The following is a 23,621-nucleotide window of genomic DNA, read 5'->3' on the forward strand; positions in this document are numbered from 1 at the left end:
ATGGGACATGTAGCTTCCGGAGCTAAGATCTTCAGCAGATTATAAACTGTCTATAAATCAGGTGTTTTCAGTGATAATGTGTGAATGTGAAATCAAAGGGGAATCAAACGAATCTCATCTGAATCATGTCTGGTGTACCGATGGGGATATTTCAGTAATGAAGCAAATTATATTTTTCATAAATCGAACCATCAAATTCTGCTTTCACTAGATGTACAAAAGGTACTTCACAAAATTCAGAGGGCTATATTTCTGTTTTTTTACATTAATGAGTATATTATTAAGCTGTAGATCATTTTTTCTTCTTCTACTAAAACAAACGACACACTCAGAACACAGGACACATTGCATAGCTCTTTAAAACCACCCACCAGGTGAGACAATGCAGACCAAGCACCATTTTGGCCATAACCATTCAACATGTTAATGCGGCAGCATTCTAAACTCTAAAAGGGACAGTTTGTCATATTTTGCACTACCTTTGCTACATCAGCGTATTTTACTACAAATACTTGTTCGCATTCATATTTAACATTCTGAAAGCAGGATTTTATTAATTACATATTTTTCAATTGAGATATTTCTCTCCTGAGACATATTTTTTGTAAAGTAACTGTATATTACTGTGTATTACTTCAGAGAATGTATTCAAATATACAAGTGTTTCCATGGGAATTCTTAACAACTACATGCAGAGTTTTAAGTTTGGCCTCTAAACTTTGTTTACGGTGAATGGTCAAGATGTCAACAACAATTCTCTCTAAACCATCATTGATGCAGCTTTTTGATCTGTTGCAGCTACTCTTAGAATTTAACTGTTGTTACATCCACTCTGCTTTGTTCACATCCAAATTATATCGTATTAATCTCAAGAAAAGTGTCCATTTTGCTTACGAAACACCTGTACCTTGAAGCAATTCAAGATTCCCCATTCAAATGGTAAAAGAGGAGCCCATATATTGCAAGATAAACCCCAAGCATGGGGGAGACTACATTTAGTTTAGAGGCCGGAATAAGCAGCGGGGCCTTGACTAATACAGAATATAAATCGTAATAGCTTTTTATGATAAAGCAACACCTAATGGAGTGTCTGGTCTTCTGGCAGTAAAACGAAATGTCACTGTCGCTCCGTCGATCCTCATTACCATACAAGAGACTGAACATTGATGTCACACTTCTAATAAATATACAAATTACACACAGATGGGCAAAATGTGACGCTGGAAGTCGCTTTCTCCACCTGTCCCAAGGCTCCATTGACAGGAAGTGTTTTCTGACTGCACCATCTATGCTGGACGTTCTAATAAAGTTGCGTTTTATTGCGTGACTCAAGAAGAAGTGAAGGCACAAGTTTACCATCTGACCACAACAAGTCCTCTAAATGGCATGCATGTATCAATCAGATTCAATGACCCGTGGAACATTTTCATCTTTTAAATTGACTTCAAATGTCAGATGACTCATAGGCTCCAAGGCCTACAACATTTTAGCATCGCTACTGAACCACTCTCTGCAAGTAATTATGCCGTTTTATTAGGAAGTATCACTGCTTTGTATGCGGCTCCAATCGTGGAGCTTTTTTCCCCCTGTGGGCTCTGAGTCAAGAGGATGCAAATGGCCCTCGAGTTTAATGAGCTGGTAGCATAAAAGCATTCGTCATTTGGCTGCCCCGTGTGTCCACCTGCTCCCCTATGGGGTGTTCTTGAGAATGACATCTGAAACACCTGCTTCAATCACATTTACAAAGACAGTAAAACAGTCAAGCAGGCTCAAGAGCTGGTAAAACATGACTGTGACCTTGGAGCATTGGCCACGGCACTATAATTCACCCGTGACTGCCTGTTGATTTATCACAGAAGGGATGGGACTGTGGATATTGCTGATGGCTGCTTTGGCAAGCGAAAGTGTGTGTCTGCCGCGTGGCATGGAGGGTGTGTGTCTGTGGTGGGTGTATAGGCAACAGCTGGAAGTATATAACCCAGTTGGGACCAACAGAGCATGTACAAGTCTTCTCTCCACCTGAGGATCACCGTGAGAATCAGAGCCACCTGTCGTGATGAAGTGTAACCATCTCCTGTCTTGGGCCTTTTTGCTCGTGGCCTCTGGCCCACTACTGGCCCACCCCATCACAGAACCGGAAGAGATGCCCTATCCAGGACCTGGTGAGTGGAAAGTCATATTATCTCCTATGTAGCGTTTATTCATTTTGGATACATGTTACCAGCTTTCTTTGGTTGTTCTTTTATCCCCAGTATCAGTCGAGGACGGAGGTGCTCTGGATGATCTGTCTCTCTACGAGCAAACCTTCCCATCTCGGGACGGTGCTGCTCTCAGATATTCCACTCTGATATCTGGGGAGTACAACAAAGATGGTAAGAAACACACACACGGCTCATCTTGTATTAAAGGGCTCATACTCAGCGCAGACACTTTCATCCAGGGGAAATCACCCAATTTCATTTTGCAGAAACATTGTGCTACAAATTCGAACTGATACACACACTTATACCAGTGTTACCACACATTTCTATGGTTGGATACCAAGCAGCGCTGCTGGAGAACCAGGCAGTCGGAGGTATTGATCAAGGCCGGGTAGTTGTAGTTGTTGATGGAGTTGCTTTACTTTTCTACTACCCAAAAGTCTGACACGCACAGAACTGTCGTGCCCAACTCAACATTTTTTAGAGAATAACTGGTGCAGACCTGAAAATGACACAACAAGCAATGAAGTCGTCAACACGGAAATGGACGTGTTTCAGCCCTGTGCTTTCCAAAGCGTTTCCAATGCAACGATCTGTCATGAGTTATCTCGAATATCAGAATAAGCTCTTGTTTTATTTCCCTCAGGTGTCAGAGCAGGCCTGCTTCCCAGGGGGATGAAAAGAGAGGTGGGTTTTCTACAATTGTTGTGCCTTAAACAGCAAAGAAAAGTAAGCTGTGAATACAATGTTTATCCCTGCTACTTTATCCTGTGTTCCAGGTCCTATTGGAGAAACAAAGTCTCCTAAATCCGTTCAGCCGTGTGTTGGGCATCCGGAAACAGTTCAGGAAGAGAGCAGGGAATTCGGAGTGTTTCTGGAAGTACTGTGTCTAACACAGTCGACATTATGCTACACAATAGAGACAGGGCTTGCACTGAAACACAAGTCCCTATCTTGCACTCACATAAGGACATGCAGACAAAATAAGAAACATCATGCATGCATGTAGCGGTATGTCTGCACATATGTATGCCCAGGTGCATGTACTCACACATATACACTCACATACATACGCACTGTCAGTATTTGTTAAAAAGAATAATGCCATAGGTATGATTGAGATAAATTGTTTTGGGACTTTAAGACGATTTATTCTGACTTGTATGTAACTGTATTTATGTGCACACACGTGATAAAAGTCCTTGGTTGCCTGGTATATGATCACATGTCTCTAAATGTGGAGGTGAAAGGTCACACAGCACTGTTTGTTGAACAGAAATAAAAACTGTACTCTAAATACTGTCTCTTCTAATTGTCTTTTCTTGAAAAAAGGTGTTGGTGCAAAACATATCAGGCACAAACGTTGTCCTCGAGTTTTCTTCATTTTTTCCTTTTTTTTATTATTTTACAGCAGAAAGAATATAAAGCATTCAGAAAACATCTTCCATATTTTAAGGGCAATTCAAAACGTTTTGCATGGCTTCAGCAGCTGAAATATCTTTTTTTTATTGATTTTTTTCCTTTTAAACATATCCATCGAGTCAGTGACGCTTGTACATGCACAATTACAAAAATAAAACTTACAAACAAGAGAAGGGAAGAAAAAGGAGGAAAGCAAAACACATTCGGAGAACCAAGAGGAGATGAAACTTTCGAGGGTTGGGGTTCGGGAGCGGAGAAAAATCGGGTCACATAACGAGGAAAGACAGAGAGAAAGACAGCTATAGAGGAGAGGAAAATAGATCTAACACTAGTTCACATGCAAAGTGTCGAGGACCCATAACTTTCTATCAAAGCAGGGTCTTTTTTTCTTCTTCTTGGTTTGGAATTGATGAAAACGTGCAGTTCGGTAAAGGGTGCCATATAATTGCTGTCCATAAACTACTGAATGCTTGTCTTGCAATACTGGCATTTGCATAAGAGTAAGTCGACTACATGTGTCCAATCAGTTTAAACTTCACTAGGTCTATAGGTCTCCACAAAATAGTTCTTTATTGCTCTGTGTCCACAAGTGGAATATGTTGTAAAACTGTTTCTGTTCTGTTGTCCTGATGTGCCTACCTTTCTCTGGTTTAGGTGCTTGGGGAAAAAGAAGAGGAGGAAAGGCAGATTCCCAGGTCTATCCGCAGAACATCTTGAAATTGATAATACTGTATGAAGAGTGCCTATGAGCTAACCTGTCATCCCATTCATAAATGGCAGTACAAAACAAGATTTGCAGGTGAACTTTTCACATAGCTACAATCTTAATCTTAAATACCCTCTGCATTTCGTCCTACTTCGATTAAATTAAAGGCCTAAAGAACCGGCCAGAATTCTACTATGATTTGACAGGCTCCTATGACAGAAAGTCAAATCATTTATCTTAATGAGATATATATAACAGGACATTATGCCGGGGCGCCACCGGGTGTCTGCAATGATCAACGTTACTGACAGGAAATGGATTATATTTGATATTCATTCATTTGAAAGATGTCAGCATCGCAGCGCTGAAGCCGTCTGTCTTTACCAGAGCACTGCTGGAAGGTTTTTCCTCTTTCAATTTCAGCTTCTTCTGCTGTGAATCACGTGGCCTGCTCTGCTTCCTCCTCCCCATTTTGGCACCCTGAGTAAAATACAGAAGGGAGGTGAACCTGTCCCTCAGCCTGGAGAATAGCGATGCCGCTCAGCGTACGAATGAAACCGACACCGTGACATGTCTGCGTGTGTGCCGCTGTGCTGTGTCTTGTGCGTGTGTTCGTGTGTACCGTGTGTCACTTCGTTTAATACTTGCTATACATACTGTGACAATGGTCTCCACCCATGTACATTAGTCCTATTTGAAGTTGGGAGCACACTGATCAAATCTGAAAGAATAGAAAACAACTCAAGAAAAAGTCTAAAAGGTTTGAGCTTGGTCTAAAAACAATCCTGTCGTCATCCTTTGCTATGAAAACCTCAGTAGCTAGCGAGTATCGATCGCTGGCTCATTTGTAGGTTTCCCGTCAGCCCTCCAGTCACATGCCCTCTGTCTTTCTGAGTTCTGTGACACGTCAAACCAACGTTCATCGTTTGACAGAACAGCAAGTCTTTATAACAAGTCTATCTGACTACAGATTCTAGGAAAATAAGCATGCTTTAGGTGCAGTTTGGTCACCCAGTTAACTATTTTACCCATGCAAGCATAATAAATCCTTCTCCTTTTCGCCACGACATTGCATTGGCTATGCATTCGAACCACAGACCAGGAGGATGAATGCAAGGCAACAAACCCCAGTAGTGGCATATCTAAGTGTGATTTTAACGAGCTGTCCCTTTAGGAAACACAAAAGAAGGCGTACGAACAAAAAAAAATAAAGCTTAGCATGTGGACAAGCTGGAGTGCTGTGGGAATATCATGTTGTCGCTTTGGTGAGTGTAAGGTGACGGTGATCATGCGTGTTCATGTAGAGGATACAGCACTGTCTGTGGGTGACCATGTTCTCTCACATTCTCTTAACCTCAGGTACATTGTATGCATTCTGACACTGGGCTTGTGTGATCAGGATATGAATAGGCACTTTCTACATAAACACTCGGGAAAATAAAGTTTACATATCAGAAGTGTGTGGAAAAACAAACAAAACAAACCAGTCAGTCAAGGAAATAAATCGGAGAAATACCTACTTAGCCGAATAATAATTTCAACAAACATGACAATACTTCAACAAATAAAACTCAAGTTTTTCAGTGGCACTTGGCTTAAAAATCAAATGTCATTACTTTGATACAGAATACACTTTCTGGTGGTTCTGGTCGGAATATATTATAGAAATTAGGCAGCAACCAACAGGCACCTCTGAACCAGCAGCTCATGTTGTCTCTCGGATTGTTCCTACAGCCCAATCAACACCGATATACATACGTATAATATATATGATCCAATGTATAAGACACATCTTATGCCTCATAATAATAAATGGCACTAGTGCACTGTTTTACACAAGTTACTACAGTCATTTTGGCTCATTGACCCTGCATCGAGGCAAGAGACAACTTTTAGTGCTGTCCTTCCGGATAGAATCGGTTTAGCACCTTTGACTGTCGGAACAGTTCGTTTTGCAAATGTTTTCAGCTGCTTGACAAAGAAATCCAGTCATGTACAGAATGCTACACATGTTTTTCAACTAGACTTTTTTTTCTTTGTTCCTTTTTGACATAGAATACAAGGTCTATTTAGACCCCGGCAGCCTTGATCACGTTGTTTTTTTTTTGGGCGTCTTTTAATTAAAACACATTGTACTCGGAAAATCCTGCCACCAGTTTATTACAGGGATTGATAAATCAATGCTTGCTGAAAAGGAGTGTAAAGTTAAAAGAGGTGAATTCAATCTTTCTCGGTGACAGAGACAAATTGCATGGATGGCTTTTATCGGAACACCATGGGCAAGGCTGCCAATCTTTAAGCTCAGGCGAGATACCTCAGAAACACATTCCATTTGCAATGACAACAAAAATAAAATGTAAACTCTGCTGTGTATTCAGTGATGGTCAAATGCTTCAGTTATCTGTGGGAATGGTGGAGACATGACTTCAATGCATTCTGCTTACATATCACTCCCTCTGCAATCTGTGTGTACCGCATTGTTCTTGTGATCCTCGACCACTTGTGATCTTATGGTCTTCAGTGCTAGTGTGTATTTCACTGTATGATTATCTGTTCTGCAAAAAATTGACTTAATTCTTTTCTTAAGCTATATAGCATTCAAATACCTTGGCACCATTGGCAAAAGGTTCTTGGTAGCCCAAAACAAACAAAAATAACATAACCATAACATACTTGTTTTATGATAATGCAGACATCTCCTAACTCTAAATACAGTATTTTTTTTAACTTTTTATCTTGCAATAATATCATGCTTGAGCAAAATGTTCTTCTCAAGAACAATCAAAATAAAATAAAATACTCTAATAGTGAAATATTTTTAATTTTACAGAGCATAGCCACTACTGCTTTTGTTGTTTTTTTCCCTTTTTGACTCTGTTCATACTTTTCATGCACATAGCTCATTTTTATCCCAGGTATTTACACTATATACAAACAATACAACCATACTTCTTAGGCATTCAAACAAAACTATACAAATATTCTGTTTTTGTCTCGTACCTGTTTTTGACCCATTTTTAATGAATAAAATAATATATTTCTAAAATACAATCCCCTTTGGGTAAACGTTTTTTTCCTACGTACTTTCAGCCTTCTTTATATACAGAAATCGCTCAATTGTCAAAAATATGGATTTGTCAAACCCCTATTTTGGGACAAGCTTAGGGACCCCTCAAAGAATCTCTAAGACGTCAAGGCAATGTATGTGATCTTCCCCTCAAAAGCCTTCACAGGCTCCGAAGTTCATTTAAAAAGAACAGTAATAAACTGCATGACCATGACCATTACAACACAAAATAGGCAAGTTCTTTTCTCTTGTTCGGTTTCAGAGCATCAATCGACTGAACGAAGCAAAATCAAAAGAAACGGGACAATACGGGGATAGCTTCATGACTGAGATGACAGAACTCATGGGGGATAAGATGGTCAGAGGATAGGCTGAAAGACTAGACCGTAAGCACACAAGCACAGACTTTTCTTGCCAAGAAGTCATGCATTTTTTTCTTGGTAGGATTCAACAACATAGAGTCTGAAGGTACAGATCACCAATACATTGGACATGATGGAACAAATACATTGGACAGTATGGAACAAATTCAAGTAATAAAGTGACAATATATACCATAAAGCATAGGTTTAAAAAAAGAAAAGAATGGCAAAAACTAATTATTTTATCCCCCATCTGCTTCTGCATGTTAAACCCCGGACTACATTCATTTGTAGCTCCACCCGTGTGGGCAGACTGGTGGGGTAGAGCACAGTGGGACAGCAGGAATTGTTGAGCTAAATTGAATATCATATCATCTACAGCAGTGGATCGAAGTGGGCGTGTGGGTGACCAATATGTTTGGTAAAAAACAAAATCCTTCCTCAAATGAATTGATTGGTCACTTGAAACACAATGAGAGGCCAGAGTGTTTCTGCGCGGTCTCCCAATCCTCTGAGATCTTCTGCAGTAAAAGCCTTAATTTACGCCTTGAGGTCCTCCTGTTTCACAGACCTCTCTCTTCAGGCATGTCCTGCGTTCGCTTCCTTACCGTCCAAAACCTCTTCATATTCCAAGAAGACACAGCAATCCATGAAGAAAGTGCAAAAAAAAAGCCATGAAGCAAATGTTCTGCAGTAGTAGTAATAATCGCAGTGCTTGCATTGATGTTTTTTTTTTTCCCCCCATTTCTCTTGTAAAATGTCTCGGGTACAAACAGAACAGAAAGGAGGAGTCAGGAGAGTGATGTCACATCGCGAGGGGGCTCTTCTGAGGGGTCTCATGTTCCCTGGCCCTTTTCAATTCTTTCACCCTGGAACACAGAGAGAGACAAGTGTCGATGAATGTCACGTCAACAACACGGGTTCCTAGTAACACGCTCATCAACACGAGCACGGGCCTGACAGTATCAACGCGGTTCAGCCAGAGCCGTCATCAGGAACTACTCCCGGCTGCGGAAAGAAATGTTGGTCAAGATTGAACAGAACATAATTATAGCACAATTACAGAATCATTACCATATTAATCACAATTGGGATTAAATGCACTTCTGTGGTACAATAAGTACAAGACATCTTGTCATGCATTTCATTTTTAAGTGTCCCAACACAATATGGTAATGATATCATAATTACTATAATTACGTTTATTGTTCTAGTTAATACTCATTTCAAAGTGACACACGACACACAGAAAAACCTTTTTCCTACAAGATGCAGCATGTGACACACTGGTGCCTCACAGCATGAGGCGCTTACTCCTGTGATTGTTGAAAAATAAAGACGAGACTGTCATTTAGTAATGTCCTTCTCCAGTCTAAATCTAGTTAGTTCATGATGAAAAGCAGGAATCATTGCACTAAATGTTTACGGGCTAGATCGAGGTCACTTCCACATATAGAACACTTCAAAGAACGAAGAAGTATTTCCAAACACACCAGTCAAGGCTGAGAAGAAATTCTCTGTTTGTTTTATGTATAGAAGAGTGGACTGTGTACCGTAGATGCATGGTTAGATACAGTGTGTGTGTGTGTGTGTGTGTGTGTGTGTGTGCGTGTTGGGTCCTCTCATGCTGAGCTAGAGTACTCCCTGGCGGTATGAATCCATTAAAGCTCTGTTTTAGTCCCAAAGGGTGGAGGAACCTATTGTTTTTGTTCTGTGACCTATATGCTGTCACAGCTTCCTAACCTATATCCCAGCGTAGCAGACGAGCCTCCCATGAGAGGCGGTTACATCAACAATCTCACCTGCTCTAAAAGCCTGGCGCCCTATTTTAGGACAGTATACAGCAGATGTGGGAAGGAGTAAAAACATGAAATATGAACGTCAACAGCAAGGAGGTTAACAGTTTGTGAAAATACTCAGATCCTCAAACTTCTATAAATGCTTTTAATGATGTTCTGAGCTGTTTCCTGTTTTTTTGTTTCCTGTTTTTTTTTTTAATGCATTTGTTTTGTTTTGATAAACCATGTGAGCATAATACAATCAACAGTTTGACACCGTTTTAGTCTATGGGGTTGAGTCCCTCTCTCAGTCTGTCGAGTGGCTAGAAACAGGACACACAGCCAGTGAGACAGACAGACAACAGGCCCACAGCATGCCTCGAAGTAGAAGAGCAAGGCTCATCGTTGTCACCACTTGACATGCAGCAGAATAAAACAGGATTGAAAAAAAGCTCCCCGTTCTCTCAAACTGGCTGTCTGCATAACCACACAAGAGTGAGAAAAAAACAACAACCGATATGAACAAAAAGTAATTCCCGAGGAGAGAAAGACAGAGATAAAGAGAGTCAGAGGAGAGCCTGTTACGTGTTGCAGTGATATTGTCATTCATAAGCATTTTGTTAGTTCAAGATAGGTTTCTGCTTTTAATCTGAGCTTCCCAGTCCACCTGTGGCTCCAGTCGGCAGCCTTCATGCAAGCAGGCATCAAGCAACAGTGATGGAAGAGGAGGTAGGGTGGGTGGAGGGATGGGAGAGAGAGAGCAAAAGAGAAAACGAGAGTGAGGGAAGGAGGAAGAGAATGCAAAGGCCGAGACCTCAGGAGGAGATAATTGTGTTGTTAAAGAGTGAGAGACAGAGAGGGAGATAAGGGGGAGAAAGAGGCATATAGAATAACGCAGAGAGAGAGAGAGAGAGAGAGAGAGAGAGAGAGAGAGAGAGAGAGAGAGGCACGAAGTGAGTTGCTGAGGCTGCACTCACCCGCTTGAACAGTCTATGGTCCATCAAGGGGCTTGGCATAAACAGCAAAACAATACCAGACAGCTATTAGCACACAGTAGGCACTGTGAGGGAGGGGGCGAGGACAGGTGGGGGAGGGGGGGGGGGGGCAAATACAGTGAGGGGGAGGGGGTGGAGCTTAGGTGTTACCACCCAATTTGTCCAACAAAAATCAAACACATAACACCGAGTAAAAAGAAGAGTTGAGCGATGGACAAGATTATGAAACTACTGGTAGTTTCTACTGAGTCTTACTGATTAGCTCAATGGGATTTTATCCTTTTAAACCATGAACCAACCCGTGCATTAAATGTAAATGTGAAGTTCAATCATGTGAAGTTCTGTGTGTACGTATGTGTGAATGACTATGTCAGCATATGTGCGAGTCAGTGTCGGGGTCTACCTGTGGCGGCAGCGACGTAGGAACCTCATGATCTTCCTGGCAGCTTGATCCTGCCTCTTTGTGAGCAGACTGCCTCTGTGAAACACCAGAAAGAGAATAATGTCAGACTGTTTTGAGAGCAAACGTTACATCTCTGTTAATATGAATTTGAGTTTGTATCTTTCAGTGAAAATGTGGAGGGTCCTATTCCAAGACATTACATTCAGTGGTCTCTTTATAATCCTGCTGCAGTTAGCAGGATTAGCATGTTCCAGTATGTGGCCGACAGTATGTGGCTGTGTGTCTACCTCAGTTTGTGCTGCACCAGGGCAGCAGCAGCCCCGCGCTGGTGGGGCTTCAGCCTGCCAAACTCCTTGTAGCTGCGGTAGTATTGCTGAATGAGCACGGCAGCCCTCCTGCTCTGCTGAAACTTCTTCTGTTCGTGGTAGCTGCGGAATTTACTCTGGATAAGGATGGCGGCCTGCGTCATCTTCTTATAAAGTGCATACTGCCAACGACAACAAGACAATATGTCAAGCTTTGCTGTGTGTGAAGACTGCAACAGTGCTATGGGTTCACGCTGTGGTAGAAGAGCAACGTTTTAATTCATTAATTTAGCTGCTGGTAGTGAAAAGTGTTTACCTTCAAGGCTATCCATGTTAGCTTGCAAACAGAAAAGGGAAAATATTGTAAATGTTGGACTAACATAATACTATTCTCAAAAACTATGTTTTGTAAAAAAGATAGTTAGCTCATGTCTGTCTCCCAAAAATTATGACATACAGTGATTACATTGGAACCCGTTAACAAAAGCACTTATCAGGAACATGTCGATGCATTCGTGGTGCCTACCTGTTTGTATTTCTTGTAACAACGTTGAATAACAGCAGCGGCTACTTCCTGTTGCTCTCTGAGCGGACGCCCCTGTTGGAGAGTAGAGGTGGATAGGTCAGAGGTCACAAATGAACCTACATTTTGCCACAAAGGATATTAGTGGCTCTGTCAAGTCTCCCCGGGGGTCTCCTGGTGGCCGACATGTGAATGCCACCCTGGCATGAGTCCAGCCCTGGTGAACTGGCCCCCAGGTTGGGAGGAGGAAGAGGAGGTGAACTGTTCAGCGAAAAAAGTTCCACCTCAGTTATCAGCAGGCAGACAGGCTTAACAGATGACTGTCAACGACAGCGAACAGTTTGTGATATGAAAACTCATTAAAAGTAGCTGGGGGGTGGGGGGGGGGGGGGGGGGGGGGTAGCGAGTTGAGGAATGGGATCGGGCAGGGGTAAAAGGACTGGTGTGTGGAAGCTCGTTCAAAACAGGCAGTAGCAGGCTCCATACACCTAACTCAGAGAGAGAAACAGAGACAAAGAGAGAGCAGGAGAACATAAGCTTAACTGTGTCTAATTGGAGCAGGGATACGGGGGGCAGTGCAGTCGTTCCTCTAAGCAAGGCCATGCTCTGCTCAAGGCACCTTCCCATGCTGAAACCACAGGGACATATTTGGATATATATTTGTTCATGTTGTAATGTGTATATGAGCAGAGGAACAGAGAATGAGACAAGAGGTAGAGATAGAAAAATGGCAATAATATCAGGTACGATTAGAAACAGTATATGCCCAAACAAACGACACTAATGAACCGTATCACAACCCTGAACTTTACTGCAAAAATCAGAGCTCCGTAGCTTGGAACCAAATAAAAAAAGAAACCCTTCAACATCTCTCGAAAAATTCAAAAGCAAAAACCATCTAATAATACCAGTGCTAACAGTACAGCCCCGTCACTGCGGGCTGCAGTACACACAGCATAGGCACCTGAGCGCCGGGCCTGTACCTTGTACTTGCGGAAGGCAGTTTGGACGAGGCGGGCGGCCTCATACAGCTCTCTCTGCTCTGGATCTGACAGAGTCAGCTGGGCCAGGTCTCGCTCCACTTTGCTGTTGGAGGCATTGATGAACTCACTCCAGTCAGCTGGGGATGGGAGCGCAGCCCTCTCTAGGGGCCCCTCTCTCAGTGGAGACCCCCCAGGACTGAGGCCGGGGTTTGACGATGGGGTCAGGGGTTCATTGTAAAGAGATCTAAGGGGAGAAGATGACAGAAATGTTTTTTGTTTGTTATACGTATGTTCAGCGTGTGAATGAAGCTGGCAGTGAATATCCAAGCTGACACTACACCTCACACTTACATGTCATTAAAAATGCTTATCTTTTTATTAACAACTGTTAATATAAAGTGTATATTATTGGGTCATTTTTTTGACTGCCTGCAAACTGTAGTGGGTGTAAAAGAAACTTCCAAAAAGTAACACTGTCACAGATAATAAGCAATTCTGGGCTACTGCCCCGCCATAAAATAAAACAGCCTCTTTTCAAATTGACATTCCGCTGTTCGACACGGTCTTTTGAGGCACTATGCTTAATACAAATATCCTGTTTCAACAGCGTATTGCACTTTTCACTCTGACCTTAAATTGGCACTTTACAGTAAGTGCTGCATAGCGACGTGTTCTTCATCGTGTTCCTTTTTTTCCTGTCCATTTTACTCCCACAAAGTAGTAACCTTTGTGGACAATACCAGGGAGTAACAAAGCACAGAAAAAAAAGGAAGAATGCAGTGGGGAGAACACACATGGCGTAAACACCCCCACACACTGGCCATGCATTATGCATATGTGCTATTTCCCGCCCCGCGGTGCACCTTACCGTAGGTGTATGATGCTCGGCAGCTGTTCCACATCTCCAAGGTAGTTGGCCAGCCAGTTCATGGTGTTGCTGACCCCTGATGTATCTAAGGGCACAGAGTCTGCTGCCGTGAAGTTCTCCCTTTTGATTCTCTCTGGAGTCGCTTCAATGATGTGCTCTGCCAGAGTCATCATATTTGCCTGTTTGATGACAGAGGGGAGGACCCAACTTGTCAAAGTTTATCACGATATATAGTTGATTGACTACCTATTCTGGTGACTGAACGTGATCTAGACATGCATGTCTCATTTTATTTGCCCATATGACGAAGCCAAAAGAGTGGAATGAAGTGATGCTGTTAAAATTCCTAATCCAGCACTTCATCTGTTGGAGGAGTAGTTAGCCTGAGATGGATGGCTGAAAGAATCCCTTGGCTATGGAAGGGGATCAATAGAGAGTTTATTCTGCAGTGATGGTCATCGACAGAGTGCCAGGTTGGTCTGGTGCACGCAGCCGACCCAATGCAGAAGGCGGACATGAAAGAGGTTGCATGGTGCGGTTATGTCTCAATTTGAATCTCATCTAGCGTTCTTCACTAGTGACAATGTAATTCAGATGCATACCACTTTCCAACGTGGTGCCACTAAATCATCCATAATGCAGCTAGGAATATATGTATACATCGTATCAGAACTATACTTTATATACTACTATTCTTTTTTTTTTTTTACCAAACTTGTTTGTTTCCACGCATCTCATCATCAGCTGCAATCAGGCTAATATTATTTTATGTTATTTTTGTGATGCAGGCATTTTAAATCAAAAGCAATATGTTTTTTGGCCAGAATTATTTTTGAGCCTTTCACCTGTGGCTGTCCTAGTGCCAAGTTCTACACATTTAGCTGACAGTTCTTTACTCTCACCTGCAGGTCATCCATCTGCGTGAGACAGTCCTGGTTCTCCAGATCTTCCCGATATGATAATAGTTCTGCATCAGCCATTTCTCTGTCAGCTATCACCAGCATGCCCAGCTGTTCCCGTTGACGCAACCGGTTCACCAGTTTCTCCTTCCCTAAGCTGCTGCTTCCACTGACCCCCAACGCCTTCCTACCCATGCCGCTGCTAGAGAAGCTCTCTCTGGAGGTCCATCTGGTTGTCCCCGTGCTGCCTCCTGTAGGCAGGCCCTTGTCTGAGCTCAGGCCCTCTGAGGACAGGCTCTTGGGACTAGAGGACAGCTTGTGGAGATGTTGCTGCTCCAGGCTCAGGGGGACAGACATGGCCTTGTCGGGCCGATTCTGAAACAGTTCTGGGTTGGGTTTATGTTTTTTAGCAAGTGGGAGGTCTCTGTGGCCCTCGCTGCTGTAGTAGTTGGAGGGCTCTGACCTGGGCCTTCTCAAGTCTGCAAAAAACACAACATTTAATAATTAGCAGCACAATACACTGACAAAGACAGAAAATAAGGAATCTTGCTGTGACCTATGTGAGGCTATCCACTTAACGAGTGCATCGTAAGAGACAAGCAACAAGAGAACTCTACTGACCTGGATTGAGGCTTGTAGTGCTGGATGTGGTTGTAGTGGTGGCAGGACCCCCTTTCTTGCCACTGGGTGCTACTCCACTGTTGTTTGCCCAGCTGACCATCCAGCTGTCAGTGGTGGGGGTGTCGGGGGCTGGGGAGAAAGACATGCGAGTTGTGGGAGGTAGAGGGGCTGGTGGCTGCTGCTCTTCCCTTTGTAGCTGCTCCAGACATTCAGCCAATTTGGTATGGCCACGAGATCGGGCAATTGAGAGGGGTAAGCGGCCCAGAGAATCTGGGATGGCTAGGGCACGTCTGTCCCATTTATACAGGACCACTGCAGCCTCCAGGTGACCCAGTGCACATGCCCACATCTGGATGGAAAACAGACCAAAAAAAAGACAAAGTAGCAACGGGATACTTAAGTTAATGGGTTACACCGGACTGTTGAACAAGCATTGATTGAATACAGGTTTCTCTCATCACACAAACTCATGCTGCTTTAAACATGTGAACTTCAGCTCTCTTACCAGCGGCGTGCAGGAGAAGTGATCTACATTGAGAGGGTCCACCTCCAACTCCAAATCAATACTATCAGCATGTTTGGTGCTGGACGAAAGAGAGAAAACAATTAGCATCTCACTGCTGTTTGCTGCGGTGCGCACCAATTACAAACCAAAAGTGCTATTGAACAGAATGTAGAGTATTTTGTTCTCACCGCCACTTGATGAGTGTCTGGATGAGGGTGGCGTAGCCCTGGCCTGCAGCCAGGTGAAGGAGTGTCATGCCTCTGAAGGTCTTGGAGTGGATTAAATGTTTGGACTTGGCCCAGCAAGCTCTGCTCATCATCTTCTCACAGACCACAACGACACGACTCTCAAAGGAGCTGCTGGCCTGACCAGATAGACACTTACACACACAGAAGAGCATATCATCATTGGATGTTGTATGTGCCTCCTTAACAACAACAAAATCACACAATTATGTTACATGGAGATATACAGAACTTATGTTAATCGATAAAGACAAAACACAATGTGCTTGCTGTGTACTGTCACATGTAGCGCGATGTGGCTTTTTACCTGTGACTGGCTGTTGTTGCCTCCACCTCCTCCGCCTCCTCCTCCTCCCCCTCCCCCTGTTCCTCCCCCAGCTCCGCCACTCCCTGCACTGCTCGACTGCTGGTGGCTGGCCATCTCTGCCATCCTCCTCTCCATCTGCTCCAAGCGCTCCAGGATCGACATTCTGAACTGGTTATCTAGGCAAACAGTGGGACACAGAAGAAGAACACGTCAGCACACAAGTAGCGTTCGGTGTGCAAAAAAAAAAAATCAAAAGAAATGGCTGTCTTTGCTATTACCAGCACACAAACAACCCTGTGTCCTGACAAGACAAATGATCACACAGTATGCACCACAAGCTGCACCAAATATGTTGCTCAGAGGGCCTGTTGCTAATAAGAGTGTCGCAGTGACTTGGGGCTTAACATCATGAGGCACACAATCAACCATTTAGCAGCAAATGCATTCGCCCATTTCCAAGATACAGCAAAGCTGATGGAAAGTCACTGTAATCTTCTACTTTCAGCTGTAACATAAAAAAACACTTATAATCATTATTAATACCCCCAGAGGGTGAGTGGAAACAATAGCATCAATCATTGACTTCATGAAAACATTGGCTTTACTAAAATAACCTTTGAAGCCCATCAATCATCCGCTAATGGCTGCCATCACTGAACTCTTGTTGCCATCCCTCCCGCACCACTCAAACACAGCCCCAGCAGACTAGTTCAGGTGTAACGATTGGCCAATGAATGGGGGCATGTTGAATGTGTCCACCCTTTCACAAAGGGCTTCAGACATGCTCTGGAGGGGAGTGTACAGCTGACGGCCCTCTCCAGCTGATTAAGTACACTCTATCACGGCCCACCCCCGCTCCGTGAGCCTGTATGGTAGCAGGACTAAGAAGCCGCCAGTACAGAATCAATCAGTCAACGCACGTATCCAGAACCCAGCGTTTCCATACATCAGGACGGATGGAGGTGTATAAGACTCCAGAGTGTTTACATGCTGCTCAGGAGGCAGCTACTGCTTTGCACCCTGTGTCGTCAGTCAGTTTAGTTTTTTTGCGGGTTGTCTCTGCTCAGGTTTCTTTGCCTTGTTGGAAATATAGAGCACACTGCATAATTCAATACCTTAGTGAGGAGAGGGCAGAGCAAGTGACTTCTAAAGACTAAAATGTATTTGAATTAGTGAAACAGACAGGGGTGCAAGCGAGAAATTAGCAGACTGTGACATCTCCGGGCAGGTTGTGATCGCTACACAGAATGCATTCGTGTAACCAACAGAAGTCAACACACTTACAAGCACTGCAGTTTTAAACCTGTTGCAATATGTTCACGTTCAATAAGATTACAGGACACAAGCTTCACCGAGACATTTCGGGGACCACCCCACGAACACTCACCTACAAACAAACAAACAAACGAACACTTGTGTGTGTATTTGTGAATGTGCACACACACACACACACACACACAGTATGCTGTGTACAGACAGTGGAATGGGATGGGCACAGAGAGCCCACTGCAGCAGGGAGTATAGAAGACTGCATTAGCATTCCCCATTTAGCCACTATGAGGCCGTTTCTGTGGCAACCTGCTGCCGAGCGGTAACTAGGCGACAGGAACATGGCTGTGTGTGTATGGTCTGTCTGCGTGCTATTGGCTTATTGATGAAGGGGAGGGGAAGGACTCCGTATTCCAGCTCTTGGAGAGAGAAAGGCAAACAATGGAAAAAAATTGAGTCCATAAATCTTCTTTGCTGTGCTTTTGTGTACTTGACCTACTCTGTCCTCTCAGTGTTGACACCGGAGGTGGGGACCTAATGACTCTAAGTGGGGAGCCAGCGCAGCACGACCTGGTGACATTTGCGCTTTACGGTATCTTGGCAGTCACGGCTCAGGGCTCCATGGGGAGGTAATGTCACAGTCAGACCTCCTATAAGCCGTTGTAAAAGAGGTCAAGTGACTGCTATCATTGGACAGAAAAACATAATGTCACTGGCTGGTAAATTAGTGCTCTCAGTGACAACATGCTGCACCCTGAATAATGCACTTGGGAGGACAACACTGAGGTCTCTGCGTGAGCTGTAGACTGTCTACGCGAGCCTGCTGTCAGATCAGCCGATCGCTCGCTTATCAAGCAGGAAAAAAAACCGCTCGGAGCGTTTGCAGTGCTTCTTCCTATGTGGGATCCATCTTCACCTATCCACATGGTGACTTGTGGGAATAGGTGAGGTGAAACATATGTGAGCCTATTCAAGGCAGAGTGCTTGTGTCAGGAGGCAAGTCAGAGGGTTGAGATAGGTCACAGCACCACAACCTGACTTTGTACAAGGCTATGCTCTCCCTCTCCCTCTCGCTGATAAGGGGGGGAGAGAGACATAGACCGTGAGATGGAGAGAGAGAGAGAGAGAGAGAGAGAGGGGATAGTTAGCGGTAGGCTGACATGTCTTTGTTCAGACCCAGTGCTGCAGTGTGCTGCAGTGCAGATGATGTCATCTCCACCTGCTGCCTGCTGCTCCAAATGCGATGCACGTCCACTGCAGAGGGAGGATGGGGGGAGAGACGAGTGGGAGGGGAGTGGGAGGAGACATGGAAGGTGGGCAGCCAAACAGAACCATAACAACACTGTGATGTGGTTAACGCCCTCCCACTCTCCGGTTTACTCCCTTGTGACAACGTGTGGCAGCAGACGTGGTCACTCTCACACATTTAGGGCAAACTGTGACAAGCTACGGTAATTTAAACAAAAAGAGTTGGGTGCAAAAATGGGGAAGACTATCACTCATTATATTGATAACTACTTGAATGCAAGTTGATCAGTCAGCGGAGGTGTAAACTTACAGAAAGAATTCCTAAATGAAAAAACCCACAGATTTTATTGCTTCATCAATTCTCACACTTTTATCTACCTGAACTCATATATACTGTGGGTTATACTGTGGAGTGTTAAGTGTTATTCAGTGAGAGTTACTTTAATGATGACCTCTAAGAGACTTAACAATTAGAGTTTTTTTGAAATTACAGTGGGTACGCTGCAAAAAGACAAGCGGAATTGTCTTCCCTCAGAGGAACACCTCTCACCTTTGGGACGAAAGCCTGGAAAGGATGGGAAAACACCTCAGTCTTGGTCTTATGATAGGGTGACACTTGCATTGGCTAATACGGAAACATTATGATTCTAGAATGAGAAAACGTCATGACAAGAGGTCTTGAACTTTCATGACCGATAACCCAAATGAGTAAATGTGTCGCTTGCCTTGGGACGGACGCTCATCAGAATAAATAGCTCGTGTTTTCATCATGGGACCCACCAGACACTGGTCTGTGACTTGGTCCTGTCATACAGATTAAGAAGCTAGGCTAAATGGGGAAAGTCACATGTCTTCTAGTCAGCTCTGCTTAAAATCCAGAGCACAAGTATACTGTCTGCATAATTAATCTAGCACCTGATCGCTGTAGATCTCCTGTTGCTTCTCTCACAGGACACTCCTGTCCTCTGAGAGAGGTATAGAGCAGAGGACCCCTGCATTGGGTTTCAACCCACCCTTCCCCAGATGATCAGATGTTTCATCTCTGGGTCATCGCAGCAGCTCCCCATGAGAACGGTTGACATACAGACAGATGGGGGAAGGAAGGACAGGGCTGTTTATTGGCTGGAGGAGCACAGTGGGAGTGAGATCAGCCTAAAGGGAGGAAGGAGGAGGGATTACAGGTAAAGAAAGAACAAGGGTGAACCGAGATGAGAAGACAGGAGTGGGGCTATCCATATAGTGAACTTATAATAGAGTGTGGGAGGACATCTTTAATCCTCACTTATAAACCTCTGCTTGTGGTCGTGCCAATCAAGTTTAGTGCTGGACCTCATTGTCGCCCTGCAGCCAGTCAGCGTCTTGCATGTAACCCAGCAGAAAGGCCCGGAGGCCAGCCTCCCTATTGTTCTCTGTGTCAGCTGACTGACAGGGGCTGGTATTTGTGATCGTGCCGGGTAAGGGGCCAGGCCATCTGGAAGCAGCCCTCGCAGCTGGAACACATGGCTGTCTGCTGATCAAAGGCTGCCTTTACATTCCCACAGCGTAATGAGTGGTTGTGGTATTCCATCTATTGCGTCTTTTTCCTTTTGTTTTCTTCATGTTAGCAGAGCGATTGTTCAAAGAACAATACTGTGTGCAATACAGACATCTTTCTTTTCTACAATATGTTGTTATGGCATCAAATCAATCTATCCATCCATCTGCTATCCATCAATCTATCCATCCATCTGCTTATCCTGTTCAGGGTCATGGGGAGGAGGTGAGAGGCAGGTCGTCAATCCACAAATTCATTCACATTCACACCAAGACAGAAAACACCATGACAGATTCATACTGTACAGATGTAGTTTAGATTTTTGCCATTCCAGTTTGCTGTTTCCTCTCTGTTTGGTGATTGTCCATGTTTTGTATGCCCTGTCCCTCCAGCCAAAATCCAGTTGGCTAATGTTCTTCGAGCTTGTCTTCCATACAACATTTCGCAACCTGTTCACAACAGCAGAAATCCTTCACACACAAGGCAATCACCTTTGATGTCAACATTTGGATTTCACGTCTAAAAAACGCAAGTTAAGCCAGTAAGATGCCTCCCTCTCAGGACTTCTTCTCTTGCAATGTATCACCAAATTACACCAGCAACAGGTGGAACACATTGCAACATTCTGAGGCGTTATGTCCTATCTGACAAACTGTCTCACCACTGTTTCCACAGAGAACTTATTTACAACCATATACAGCAGTTTAATGACCACAAACAAAGGTCGCAATGCTTGAACGATACTTTTCTATCCTGCCATAAAGGTGAAGCAGCTCTTAACCTACTGGCTTTGGTCCAGCTATATAAGTCAATATGAGTTTAGTCTGAACTCTGAGTAGATACATTGTGTCATATTGAAGGGTAAAATGCCAAGAGTGCACACCGTGGGGATTTACCGTCATCCACTATCACACTAATAGAGTTACGCAGTATTGGCTTTTTGTCTCAGAAAGTAGGGAAGTTTGACCTTTGTATCGATTGACGATGCAGTAACACGGGCATATCTTTAGATGCCTATTTGCATAAAGAACGAGATGCTGCTTGACACATCGGATTCTGGCAGGAGTGCAAATGAGAGACGAGTGGAGAAATAATTCCAAAGATGAATCAATCTGATTTAAAACACCACAACCCAAGGGACAGGACGTCTCCAAAGCTTCCCATTAATAGTAAGACAACACAGTCAGGCTAAATGCATTCACAGGATTTCTCAGCCTGCCTCCAAATCTTTTTCAACATCGAATTTAAAATCATATTCCAGTCTTTTGTCACATACTGGAATCCTATCGATGGTATATTGTACTGTAGCAACAAATGTAATCTAGTGAGGACAGACACTGAACAGCGATAGAGAATTGAGATTTAGAGCCAGTTTATCTTGAATGGGATATAATGCGTGCTTGGTTTGAGACCATGTCTATAACCCCCCTCTGTTCAAAAAACAAAACTTACAACATAACATAAAAGAGGCCCTTCCCCCAGGATTATAGATATTAATATACCGTTCAATAAGCTAAGAATACAAACAAAATTCATTATCCCTTTGTGCTAAATAGGCAGATTGGAGTCTGTTGGCACAGAGGTGGACAATATAATGTGCATTTCAAATCCCAGCACAGACAGCATAAAGCAATGTAATCGACTGCAAAACACAAACTATTGCTTTAAAACTTAGCAACGGCTTTCGTGGACACCTATTTGACAGTCCCATCACAAACTACACGTGATACTGTAGGCTTGGTGAAGGTAGACTTCAATGCATGGTTATTATATTTAATGGCATCAGACACGATGTAGCATCACTGCGAGAAGAAAGCTATCACATAATAATAGTCAACAATAAAAGTCGGAGAAGATGTGCTCTCCACAGATGACTGTTTCTCTTTAAACGTATCTCTTTAAAAGCTCTCGTCTGTGGTGATCCATCACCTTTACGTGCAAGCGTTCCCACATCACTGCTGCTGTTACTAGTACTACTACTATTGCTATTTCTCCTGCTATTACTACAACAGCAACACAGTTACCAAATTAACTAATAATACTGTTGTTATTTTTTCGATGATTAGATATTTTTAGATAGATCGGTAGTTAGATAGTCAAGTCTTTAACGTCCCAGGAGGGAAATCTGTTTTCACAGCCTGCACATGTTAATGCCCCCATGAGAAATGCAATGCACACAGTTGATATCGACACACATATACGTACCGTACATGCCCCTACATGCATACAAACATACTTACATACACAATACTTGCATATGTATTAGGGCTGGGCGATAATTCAATATGATAATCATTGCATATCGAGAAATGTTGATACACTATGATGTCATCTCAATTGATATCAACAAGCGCATATTAACTCAACTTTCCTTGAAAATGTGATCAAACTCTGTTAAATCGAACTATTGTCTTAATCTGATTGGTCTGTTTTTGTGTGCATGCATGTAAACACAGTCAGCGCACAGCTGGAAATATTTAAGTATTTTTTCTCTTTAATTTAACTTATGTTATGTTCATTTTGCACTTACGTTCTTAATAAAATGAGAAGTACTCAGTGCATTTTATTTGCCAAAAATATGACTATTTATTTGTTGAATAACAATGAATCATACTATCAAGATGCACATTGTCATCAAGATATGATGATATGGTGATATGATGATAGATTTTGGCCATATCGCCCAGCCCTTTGTGTATATATATACACACACACACACACGCACACACACACACACACACAGGTCTATACAGTTGAGGTATTTTATTTGGGGTTATGGCATAAAGGGGGGAAAATTCCTGCTAAACACTAATACAACTAATAAATGGTTTTGTGCAGTGGAACCAGGATAGGAATTGTTCTGCTGCCGATTATACTTAGTGAACCACATTGCATTAAAGTGGCCAAAACATAGATTACTACAATAAATGCATATGATATATGCACAACATAGAAAAAAGCACTGTGGGGATTCATCCAACTTCTTCAAAACATATTGTACATGCGTTTACAACTTTGGTATGTTGTATTGTGTCTTTCACAGAGGCTACAATATGGCCAATGTTCCATGCATTGAATAAAGGAAAACTTCACAGGAAAGCAACAGGTAGATAAATGTATATCTGCAATTCTCCCGCTGTAAATAGTGAAGGAAAAGCACTGAGCCAAAGCAAACTTTGAAGACTAAACGGGGTTAAAGTGAAGTCGCTGTTCAGAGATCTGTGGTGCTGAAACGCTCAGCGGCTGCACTCACGACGGAAGTGTTGGCTGTAGCAACGCGTGGTTTTAATTTCGCCCTATTTTAGCTGTTTGTTACTCAACGCTGTTGGTAATATGCAGCATTGACATAATAATCTGAACTATGAAACAACAGCATTGAA

General features: G+C 43.2%; 2 protein-coding genes across 2 annotated transcripts in view; one reads left to right on the plus strand and one right to left on the minus strand.

Annotated features, from left to right (window-relative positions):
* The first annotated feature begins 2,020 nt into the window (after nt 1–2,020).
* On the plus strand, nt 2,021–3,332 carry LOC306781426 (urotensin-2-like). Its single transcript, XM_079274280.1, has 4 exons — nt 2,021–2,162; nt 2,253–2,372; nt 2,848–2,888; nt 2,981–3,332. The coding sequence occupies exons 1-4, from the start codon at nt 2,057–2,059 to the stop codon at nt 3,092–3,094; spliced, it is 381 nt and encodes a 126-aa protein (XP_079130406.1). The 5' UTR covers nt 2,021–2,056; the 3' UTR covers nt 3,095–3,332.
* Nucleotides 3,333–8,594: 5,262 nt separating this feature from the next.
* camta1a (calmodulin binding transcription activator 1a) overlaps nt 8,595–23,621 on the minus strand; it is a gene marked incomplete at its 3' end in the record, with an annotated part of 108,538 nt that continues 93,511 nt past the window's right edge. The window contains exons 8-20 of the mRNA XM_079274118.1: nt 16,191–16,366; nt 15,827–16,017; nt 15,639–15,717; nt 15,134–15,482; nt 14,516–14,991; nt 13,614–13,792; nt 12,746–12,989; nt 11,766–11,837; nt 11,556–11,576; nt 11,222–11,421; nt 10,935–11,009; nt 10,514–10,544; nt 8,595–8,627 (exon numbers count right to left, since the gene is read on the minus strand). Of these exons, the coding sequence (XP_079130244.1) occupies nt 8,595–8,627; nt 10,514–10,544; nt 10,935–11,009; nt 11,222–11,421; nt 11,556–11,576; nt 11,766–11,837; nt 12,746–12,989; nt 13,614–13,792; nt 14,516–14,991; nt 15,134–15,482; nt 15,639–15,717; nt 15,827–16,017; nt 16,191–16,366 (2,126 nt within the window). The remainder of the gene's footprint in view (nt 8,628–10,513; nt 10,545–10,934; nt 11,010–11,221; nt 11,422–11,555; nt 11,577–11,765; nt 11,838–12,745; nt 12,990–13,613; nt 13,793–14,515; nt 14,992–15,133; nt 15,483–15,638; nt 15,718–15,826; nt 16,018–16,190; nt 16,367–23,621) is intronic.

This window comes from Melanostigma gelatinosum, assembly GCF_949748355.1.
Source record: "Melanostigma gelatinosum genome assembly, chromosome: 8".
Classification (NCBI taxonomy): domain Eukaryota; kingdom Metazoa; phylum Chordata; class Actinopteri; order Perciformes; family Zoarcidae; genus Melanostigma; species Melanostigma gelatinosum.